This window comes from Aegilops tauschii, chromosome 7, assembly GCF_002575655.3.
Source record: "Aegilops tauschii subsp. strangulata cultivar AL8/78 chromosome 7, Aet v6.0, whole genome shotgun sequence".
Lineage (NCBI taxonomy): Eukaryota > Viridiplantae > Streptophyta > Magnoliopsida > Poales > Poaceae > Aegilops > Aegilops tauschii.
This window is the reverse complement of record NC_053041.3, coordinates 112461474-112472241: the sequence shown is the minus strand read 5'-3', so window position 1 is coordinate 112472241 and position 10768 is coordinate 112461474. Positions and strand designations below refer to the sequence as shown.

The following is a 10768-nucleotide window of genomic DNA, read 5'->3' as shown; positions in this document are numbered from 1 at the left end:
GAGTTCCGGATGTACTGCTACCAAGCTCGTCACACTGCGTTTTTTTAGTTGGCTCGTCACACTGTTGAGGTTGAGGTTAAACTATCAATTTCCTCATATTGCAAAAAACTCTTCTGTTCACCTCACCGATCTTTCTGCGCGCATTCATCGCCTTTATGACCGTCAGATATTTTTTTTAACCAAATGGCTCCGAAGTATCATTTTTCCACGGTTTAGCTTTGCAACTGGATCAATGTTGAAATTTTTGCCCCGCAACAACTAGCTTGTTGCAAGATTTGGATCTCCATGACCTCCAGACACGCGCGCCAATAGACACACGCCAGCGTGGACAAATTGATCTCCTTCTTCATCGACCCTCCACTCTCTCCTCCATCGACGGACCCGGCCCGCTCTCATGCTCCATCTCCAAGGTCGTTGGTCGCCTGATGACCTCGTCCAAGCCGCCTCCCGCCAGATCTACGCTCCTCCGGCGAGATCGACGCCGCATTGCCTTGGCAGCCTCCGCCCCTCGGTCGTCCCCGACGTCGCCTGCGTCTGACGTTGCTGCGGATGGCGTAGAGTGGGATCCGCAATTTATTTTGTGTCTTCTGCAACATCATGTTTCTGCATCAAGACTCTTGTTTTTTTTTGAGAGTACGCCAAAAGCGTACCATATTTTTATAGAAGAGAGCAAAGTGATTTACAAGAGATTCCTAAGAATAGATGCGTACATCCATTCTCGGCAACACCCGAACACAACCCACACCTAATAAGACTAAGCCTACTCTCTCACGAATCTTGACAACCAAGACTCTTGTTGGAAAAAGGCTCTTGTTGCAATAGGTTAAAAGGAAAAAGAAGTTTAAAAAATTTCTGCAACATGGTCTTTGTTGCGAATAATTTCTGCAACTAGACCTCTGTTGCAGAAAATACTGCAACATATTTGTTGCAAAGATGATGCATGACGTGGGTAGATCACACGACCATCCGCGGTTCATCCAATGACAAGGGAGGCAGCCGATCTTTTAACTTTATCTGCCGGCAAACGCGTAGCATGTATCTTGATATCACGCCATGTTTATGTTTGTTCAAACTACTAGGTTCCCTTCCCGCAAAAAAAAAAAACCCTACTAGGTTCCCGCAAAAAAAAAAAGTTCACTCTTAGTCATGTTAACGTGGTGACTCACGGTCAAACAAACCAGTTTGGATGATAAACTGCAAAGACAATAAAATACATGTCGTAGTAAGATTCTTCTCCCCACCTTACAGCGGCCTGGCATCGGCATCGACATCATTTGGCATTCCGTCCATGCGTTACCGTCAGGATGCCACTGCGCTAACCAAATGCCACGGCCACGAAAAAAAAAAAGACATGCCACGGCATTGTCGTTACAAGGAACTACGGCTATTTTGAGTTGATCAAAAGGAAGAAGAAAAAAACTAGTCTTCTGTGGCGTAGTACTGCGGGGCGAGCTCGGCCAGCCACAGCGGGTCGATGCGGGTGAGGTTCTTGACATAGTTCTGCGTCGTCCGGACCAGCTCGTTGAAGATGACGCAGTCCGGCTTGGTCCGGAACAGCACCGACGAAGGGTGCATCTGCACGCTCTGCCCCGTCGCCAGCGCCCTGCCAAAATCAACAACGCACCAAACCATGAGCTTTTGAGAGATTCAACTATCTAGCAAACATCTCATTGGAACTTCCAAGTGTGTCGGAGAGATCGTGACAGAGTGATCGGGTTCAGATAAACCACACGCTGAAACCGGAGGGGTACCTGAATGACCCATCTGGCTGCCGCATCGCCGCGTTCAGGAAGAAGGCGGCGGTGAGGCACCTCCTGAACTGAACCATGTCGTCGCCGCACGATGACAGGTTAAGCCCCATTTGTTGGACATGGCCCTGAATTTGGCTGCACCACACAGAAAGCTTCCATGTCAGCTCACTGTTTCATCTTAAATTCCTATTTAACTGGAAACACTTCCCAGATTTTGGACATATGTGCTCAAGCTGGGTGCAATTGTTTTTTTTAAATTAAAATTCGTTAGCAGGGGTCTCTGACTCGAAACCTCTTGTTCTAAGAACATGTTGAGCTTCATGCACTAACCAGCTCACCAAAGAGCTTAAGCAGTAGTCATGTAATAAGTCTGCTGCAGCTACTTTAGGCTGGAGCCGAGAGCTGTGAAACAGTTTGGTGTTGGTTGCGCCTTTGCTTTTTAATAAAAGTTGGGGCGGGGGGGGGGGGGGGGGGGGGGCCAATCCCTTTCATTTCAAAAAAAAAAAAGAGCTTAAGCGGTTGACAAAAGGAAAACAGTGCGTATACTCACAATTCAACAGTTTCAGAATTAAAATCACTCGATGCCCACGGCAGCCATAGTATATTCCATTTCATCATTTAAGAGAATGCATCCAATCTGGTCCAACAATTCAGGCCTTCAATAATAGTGTAAGAACTAACCTGTGAACATCACGAGCATGTCTTAAAGACCGATAATTGATGAAGTTTTCGAAGCACCATCTGTTCAAAGCCTTTTCCATTGTCTTTTCTTTGGCATTTGCATTTTTGCTCTTTTCCAAGCATTCTGCGGCAGCTCGATATACATTCACCAAAGTTATATGGTCTCCTTCAGAGCTTTCAAAACTCTTCCTAGCAGCTCTTGCCTGAAAATGGGTTGAGGTAAAAGGATCAATGAATAAACACACTTGTAATTCCTCAAGAAAGAGACAAGTGCACTATTAATTGGTGGTAACAGGGGAAGAGCCCAACCAAATACAATTTGAACCTTAGAATTCCTCTTTGGCGTGCAAATGGAAAATCATAAGGTAGAGGCTAGAGGTACCATTTTGGTGGTAGCCTAAAGGTACTTCAATACAGACATCAATAAAACAGTATATGATTCCACCACATAACTATGAAAATGATTCAATCACCATTACAAAATTCTTCGGCACCAATAAATTTTGCACTCTGGGGACTTAATAATGGAAGCAATGAATGCTAGCCACAGGGAAACCCAAGTCCATAGAGATAATGAGAGCAAGTGTTGCAGGAAAAATGTAAACACTAGTTTCTCAGAAGTTAAATACTGATAACTACATGAACATTCAATGAGATTTAAGCTGTGTTTTCGGAAAATATATTCTTGGCAATTAATCAATGATCGCCAGTTCATCAAGAACCTGAAAAGCATGCAGTGCCACACACCAGGGTGATAACTCCATTTATAAAAGTAAACTAAATCCAAGACCCACTACATAAGATGGTAACTACTCATGGCTGGACCCAAAGCCCATTCCCCAATTTTATTCAAAACTGTCTAGCATTTTCAACTTCAAACAACATGTGATCACAAATACTATTCAAATCGATACAAAATAATCCGAAACAAAACAAAAGCCATCAGTATACTGTTCATCCAGGACAGGAAAACGGGTAACGATCCAGTTCCCGCCGGTTTTTCAACCCTCCCTGCCTCCCTGGTCTTGCATTATGTCTCAAAAATACATCCAATGGTCTTATAACTACATAATGTCCAGTAAGAACCTATTGTGGAACATATATCAAACCAGTTTCTGGGGACTCATGAGAATACCTCTTCCAACTTCTCACGAGGGGTGAAGAAAATTGACTCCACTGAAAGCATAGAAACAACAATCAACATTTCTTCCAAGCACTTGAATTCGTTCGACACTATCAATGCCTTGGAGTACATGGGATCTAAAGGCAGCCTAGCCATCTGTTTACCCACTGGATCTGACAGCTTATAATCATCAGTCAAAGCTCCTAGTAAAATCAATTGCTCCAATGATTTCAAAATGGACGTCCTGCAGTAGGTTTGGCACAATTAGCAAAACTTGATGTCCATACAAAGCAACTTGCTATTCAGCTTATACTACAGATTTCTGCAAAGCTTATAAAGAATAATGTTGAAGTTTTCAGTGAATGCATTCATCATAAGGTTCGTAACAACTTAACAAGTCCAGACAGAAGTTTGCTTTAGCAGCAAAATTTAAGCAGGCTGGGATCATTGTCACAAATAATGAAATATTTCAAATACAGTATTACAGGTGAAATTACTAGTGTGTATCTTCTCAGTGCTATGATATTTGAGTTCTGCATAGGCAGCAATTGTCTAACATATAATTAAGCACAGCAGCGCACATTAAACAAAACATCAAGCTCACACATTGCCAGATAAATTTCATATGAGTAATTTTGAGTTTATCTTTTGCCATGTTGATTGCACGTTTTGCATGATACGTCGGTGACTTCACTATACTGTAATCAGATAGGGGGCAACATTTTCTTTTACACATGAGCAGGAATAAGAAAACAGAAGTACGAAAACTCACCTTGATGGTTTCTCCATAAAATCGAAACCTATGATGTCATCAATCCCAAGAGCTTTGAGCTGTAGTACAACATTTGCGAGGTTACATCGTTTAATCTCAGGAATAGTCGATTCCGCCAGTTTATCAAACTCGCATTCTTGGAACAACCGAAAGCACTTCCCTGGCCCCTCACGTCCAGCACGGCCACTGAGGGTAGAATAAAAAGTTAAGAGAAAGCACACAAAAATTATATTTGCTTGAAAATTTCTACCTCCTTTGAAGAGCCTGTGCTTTAGAGACAGGGATGATGATTAGGGACTCCATTCCAGTTACAGGATTGTAGGCGCGTGCTTTGACCATACCAGGATCAATAACATATTTAATACCAGGTATCGTTACAGAAGTCTCTGCAATATTCGTTGCTAGAACTACCTGACAGACAAACTGGACATTAGCAAAATGCTCCAAGCCTTGCATACTACACGAGTCATGTTTAGTGAAAGGAAATTATGGAAAATGATAACAAGAAAATGCTTGCTCAATGAACCTTGCAAAAGGTCGAATTTGGACATGCAGATGCAACAGATGTTGCATGGTGCAGGAATACAGGAAAACATAGGGCGAGAAATCAAGGCTACCTAAAAAAGTAATAGGCTGTTGGCTACACACCAGCACCAAGTGTGACAAAACCAGGTCGAGCAAAAATGAGGCTCTGCTCACAGAACCTATAAACAAGTCACTAAGCATCACGGTACAGTACAAGGTAGGCCAGAGGCCTCGCAAAAAAAGGTAGGACCAGAGAAATGAGATGGAAAGCAGGAAAAAAGGTAGGGAGCGTCCAAAAAAATAGCGGCAGAAAGGGAGGGAGGGGGGTACTAAGTGCCTGTCAAAATCCAACAGCACAGAAAACACGAACAATAAAAAAGCCTACTCCCACTGTGGCTTGTGCAACCAGGAGTTGTAGGCTGTAGCCACTCCGCCAACGCTGCGTCTCCACCTTCATGAACATAGTCACTGCGCATAGATCATGGTTTTCTTGTGCTAAACGAACCAAATTAGCAGAGTAACCATGGAATCCAGGTCCTTGCACCACTGCTTCGGAGCCTGTTTGTGTTTGGCCAGCCACCAATCTGCTAAAGTGTCCTCAGCCGAGGCTGGCTCAATGGGCATAATTTGTTCCCATGTCTAGCAGAGAACTAATTAACTGCCCCCTCAACCCTCTTTTTTTGCAACTGCAGACTAATATAATGTGGGTTTTTTATTAGCAATAACATAAGTAGTTGTGTACAGAAGTGTAACTCTCAACCAAACGTAAGTAACAGAGCACTACAACAGATATAAAGAGCAGCAACTAAAGTGTTTGTCATATAAATATGTTGGAAGTGGAAGAAAGGAAAAGTAAGCATTGAAAGAGCATAAAGATTCACCTTCCGGGCTCCAGATGGTGCTGGCTTAAATGCATTCATTTGCTGTTCTGATGGAAGAGATGAGTAGATAGGTGTAATCCATATCTTGCTACTATCTGCTGGAAGTTGACGAGCACGCTCTTGAATAAGCCTCTCTAGTGATTCAATCTCCTCTTGACCAGTTAAAAATGCAAGAATGTCTCCAGGTCCTTCCTCCAAATGGATCTAAGAAAGCAAACATCCAAACATGAAGTTCATAATCAAAGAGGGCTGGCTACATTAAGTCACAGTTGAAACAATAGGCTCTGCTAATTAGAAGATACTACTAAATTTAGGCCCAGACAAAATACATTCTCTTATCCTGGTTTCTGAAGGAAGCCTTTTTCTTTCAAAAACGCCTTTTAAGTTTCTATATAGACACCAATTTTCTTTCCTCCTACCCAATACATCCACATCTTCCATGCAAATAGGGTGATGCTCACCTGAAAGATCGTAACTAGTGTAGCATCTAGATAATCCGACTCAGGCTGATAAGTATACAGTGTGTCCACGGGGTATTGCCGTCCTTGAATATGTACAGCTTTAGCGCCACCAAAATAATCAGAAAAACACTTGGCATCCAGACTAGCAGACATAATAATCAGTTTTAGAGGTGCAATCTTTATTCCCTGGCATGCCTTCAGGGTAGAAGATTGAGAGTGATCTGGTCTGTCAGAAATCTTTCCATTTTTATTCGCATGAAGACATCGGGAATGCTGCACTTTTTTCAACAAACCCAGCAATACATCTGTATGGACGGTTCTTTCGTGGGCCTCGTCAACAACTATAACACTATACTTAGACAAGAGTGGATCCAAAAGGGCTTCCCTGAAAATGAAAAGCAATTCTTCTATTACAAAAGTGAAAGCAATTCTTCTATCACAAAAGTAAATTCACAGATCAGACAAAAAAGAGATAGAAAGAGATGAACCCACGCATTCAGCCATCTATAACATGGCAAGATACAGCTGAAACAATGAATTGGTCAACGGTTTTTCAATAGAAACATCTCAAAAACAAAGAACACAACAATAAAAGTTACAGTGGAGGAAAATGCAATATACAACTCCGAAGCAAATAAAATGATATATGGGCTTTCTTTTGTGAGAGAAATAGACTATGTTGCCAGTCTCAGGTCCATGCACATGTAGGGATGAGTACTGTCACAAATGACTGAAACAGAGAGAAAGCTTGAATACAATACTGGTAGATCTAGAACATCACCCATCTCGAGAAAGATAAAGAAGTGTTTGTTCTACCTATTTTTTTCCTTCATTCCTCCGATTTTAACTCATAAATGACTTATCCATATATCATTTGAACAGCATTAAAAGGGCATAGCCATCATGCTGGTAAGTGCTACTACGCACATGGTAAGAGAATTGCATGATGTAACCCTTCAAAAATTGAAACAATTCTCTATAGGAGCATACAGCATTAAATCAACAGTTACGCAAAACACTACAGAAAAGAATCAAACAGCAGGCAACAAAGTGGGTAAAATATCAGATGGACACAGGGAGCTAGCATAAAACAGAATAATAGATCATAGATAATCAAACAATAGACAATATGGTTGAGAAAATTACCTTAGAAGCAAACCATCGGTCATGTACTTAATCCTTGTTGCATTAGATGTGGAATCATCAAATCTTATAGAGTATCCAACCTTTCTGCCCAACTGATCATTGCATTCCTCGGCGACACGCTTTGCTACTGTCACAGCTGCAACTCTTCGAGGCTGAGTGATGCCAATGACTTTTCCATCCTGACAAAACCCACCATCATACAAAAACTGTGGCAATTCTGCGTAACAAAACAAAAGAAAGAGTATGATTTTGTAACAAAATACTTGACAGCCATATGGTTATTCTTCAATAAATGATAGAGAATGCTCCTCAAAAGAAACCACATAAGCAAATATAGTCCGTGCTGGTCAAGCAATTCATAATAATAATTTCCGTAAGATAGAAACGCTACGGCACAAAGAAAAAATGAGGTTGTCAAGCATAGGGACCTCATTTCGTTTTTATGAAATATTCCTTCAGTCACACTCCTACTCTTAAATCATGCCGTATGAGTTAAATTTGAACTAAAACCACGCCACTTATTTCTGAACGGAGGCAGTACCAGACTAACAAGTAACAACATCAATTCCATAAATGGACAAACAATAATCACATTCATCACAGAGCTACAGTCTTTCAGAAATTGCTTGACCCAAGAAACAATGAGCAATGGAAGGGGAAAAGAGTGCAGTGAAACACTTACGAGTCGTTTTGCCACTACCGGTCTCGCCGACAACAATCAGCGTGTCATTCTTCCTCACCTCATCCACAAGTCTTTTCTCCACTGCAACCACAATCACCACCACCAAGTCATGTAACAAATTTATTGACAACTATATGATGTTTCTTCAATAACGGCTGAACAATGCTCATCAACAACAACAAATAGTGTCTCTTACTAAAGCCAAAAACACCAGGGCGGAAGGGAATCAAACATTTGGCATGCAAACCAACCTGACGCGATGGGAAGCGACTTCCTCTGCTGACGAATCAGCTGCTTCCTCCTGTTGAACCCAACAAAAGCATATGCTCAGTCCCCCAAGCAAATAGACCAAACAAACGAAACAAAATTGGGGCGAGGGTGGTAAGGGTTGGCACCGCGCGTTATGCTGCTGCTTCTGCGGAGAAGCGCCAGAAGAGAAGGACGGCATCTCTGGTGCTGGCGCAGACGCCCGGGCCCTGAAGCTCGCCACGGCAGGCATGCAGTGCTAGCTCGCCGGATTTTTTTTCTGCGCCGGCGACGGGGAGGAGGAAGTGTAGGGCCTCAGCAGTGGCGGATCTATGATTTTGAAACAGGGTGGTCCACCCTAAAAGAAATTACAATAAATATGACATGCCAAAAACACAATAGAAATTGATCGATATGATCTTACGAACATATGGAAAATTCTCAATAAGTCTTCATTTTGCATTAAGAAGAGCCTAAATGCCTTGAAAAGTTCAAAGAAGACTATGTGCATGTGTTCATTCTTCCACGTTTGATACATATATGTAATCATGTGTTCCTAATTGACATTCTGTTCTTCAATATGACAATGATAATTACTGATCGAAAAACTGAGAACAATATATCAATTGTTTGACCCAAACTGAAACAATTCAGTGGTAATAGCATTTCTGAAAATTACAGCTCAAGATGCCACATGGATTCAGAAAATGGATCCAAACTGAAACAATTCAGTAGTAAGTAGTAACGTTCCTGGATAGAATTCAGTAGTAATAGTACATTACAGTTTACAAAGGAGCCCAGCAAACCTAAATTAGTAACGAGAAGTACTGGCAGGTGGCAGCACGACGAGCACTGAGTAATGAGTAAAACAGAAATTGGGGAACAGGCGGAAACCTCATCGTACCTCAAATCGGGCTGGGCGGCTGGCTGCGTGCCTTCTGCGGGTGCGCGACGACGGGCGCCGGGCGTCGACTGCCGAGTGCGGTCTGGGCGGCTGCGGGCTGCCGGCTGGGCGTGGTTTCGCAGGGCAGGGCAGGGCGGGTAGAGTCGACGGCGAGCCACGGAACCAGGCGGCGAGTTAGGGCGGGTAGAGACGACTGCTCGGGCGGGCTTTGGAGCTTGGAGCTGTAGGGGGGAGGGGGGGGGGGGGGGGGGGGGGCGCACGGTCCGTCGAGCGCCGCCAAGGAGGCACACCGCCAGCCCACGGGGGCGAGAAGGAACCGCCGGTCGAGCGGGCAGAGAAAGCAGGCGGCGGCGCGAGGGGAAGCGGGACGAGACGGCGACGGGAGGCGGCGGGGAGGGCACTGACGGCGGGTTGTGCGGCGGGACAAGAGCGCACGAATGGGCCAGTGAAACTGAAGCCCAACTAGCTAGCTGGCCCGTCTGTTGCAAACTTTTTTTTGCGCCCCTCCCATTACCCCTCAACAAAAAAAAATTCTCACCCCTCCCATTCCATAAAAAAATCGCATCCCTCCCCTCTTGCACGTCTCCTCACTTGTGTGTCTCTCAGTGGCGGCGGCGCGCGTCGAGGTGGGCATCCATTAGGCTCGTGAAGATGGCGAGAGGTGGCGGCCGAGAATAGGGGAGCTGGCCATGAGGAATAGCGAGAGTTGGCTTTGGATAACGGGGAGCACAGGTTGTTGTGTTTCCTCCTTCGCATGACTATCTCTCCTCTGACCAAAAAGCTCTTTAATGTGGGCACATAGTAGTTTTTAAAAATAAGGCATAATAGTTCTTTTTGAGGAATATCTAAGCAATGACAGTTTATTGGTAGATTATAGCCTTGAGGATCAATTTAGAATGAGTTCTTGATTGAGAGAAAGGTCTCCAGTCTTACTAGTTAGTACCACTAGATGACCCGTTATGCAAGTGGCGCAAAATCTAACTGCAGCTAGGAACTGAGTTGAACCTAAGTTCTTTTTTCATACCTCAATCGGGTTGATAGAAAACCAGCTAACACCCCGCATGGCAAGCGACCTGAACCATCAAAACCGGGCACTTGAACATGAGGCCACATGAGGCCACTAACACTCTAGGAAAGAGTGCGACCAGTGCACGTGCAGCATACACATCAGCCGGTCAGGCTGCAGCGCCGAAAGGCCAGGCAATCATGGGAAAATGCGACATCCGGCCAATCGTAGCGATCAAAGCCCGAGCATCGCTCATTGCGAGCGTGATAGCAGCGTCGCTCACTGCAACCCGCGCCTGGGGGTCACGATCACGTGTCAAACTAGCGATCTTTAGATACATTTCGCGCGGCTGTCGCAGCGATTGATTTTCGACAAGGCAGCTATGAAGTAAACTTTCCTTTTTAAATGAAGGTAGCTGAGAAAAAAAAGGAAACAACCGGACCCCACACTTGAATTCATAGGGGAGAAATTATATGGAAATGACACGCCCGGACCCCCACCAGTTGAACTCACGGGGCGGATATTTTTTACTCCCTTCGTCCCATAACATAAGATATATTTTAACACTAGCGGGAATATGTTGCAAACAC

General features: G+C 43.9%; 1 protein-coding gene across 2 annotated transcripts; it reads right to left on the bottom strand.

Moving 5' to 3' along the window:
• Positions 1-1149: 1149 nt before the first annotated feature.
• On the bottom strand, positions 1150-9632 carry LOC109781846 (pre-mRNA-splicing factor ATP-dependent RNA helicase DEAH10). Of its 2 annotated transcripts, none has more exons than XM_020340441.3 (13): positions 9173-9632; positions 8418-8626; positions 8274-8323; positions 8023-8103; positions 7341-7557; positions 6195-6579; positions 5734-5937; positions 4578-4738; positions 4328-4513; positions 3568-3799; positions 2433-2635; positions 1752-1886; positions 1150-1603 (listed from the first exon to the last, which is right to left on the bottom strand). In XM_020340441.3, exons 2-13 carry the CDS (start codon positions 8519-8521, stop codon positions 1420-1422), a joined length of 2142 nt encoding a protein of 713 aa, XP_020196030.1. In that variant the 5' UTR covers positions 8522-8626; positions 9173-9632; the 3' UTR covers positions 1150-1419. The 2 variants fall into 2 exon arrangements, with proteins under 2 accessions (XP_020196030.1, XP_020196031.1); XM_020340442.4 differs by having other exon boundaries at positions 8418-8598; positions 9173-9552.
• Between the last annotated feature and the right edge of the window lie 1136 nt (positions 9633-10768).

Coding starts and splice junctions, on each gene's coding strand:
- LOC109781846 (XM_020340441.3), bottom strand. CDS start 8,521: ATGCCTGCCGTGGCGAGCTTCAGGGCCCGGGCGTCTGCGCCAGCACCA. Junction 8,104..8,273: donor GTCGCTTCCCATCGCGTCAG/GTTGGTTTGCAT, acceptor TTGTGGTTGCAG/TGGAGAAAAGACTTGTGGAT. Junction 3,800..4,327: donor TTTATGGAGAAACCATCAAG/GTGAGTTTTCGT, acceptor AACCTACTGCAG/GACGTCCATTTTGAAATCAT.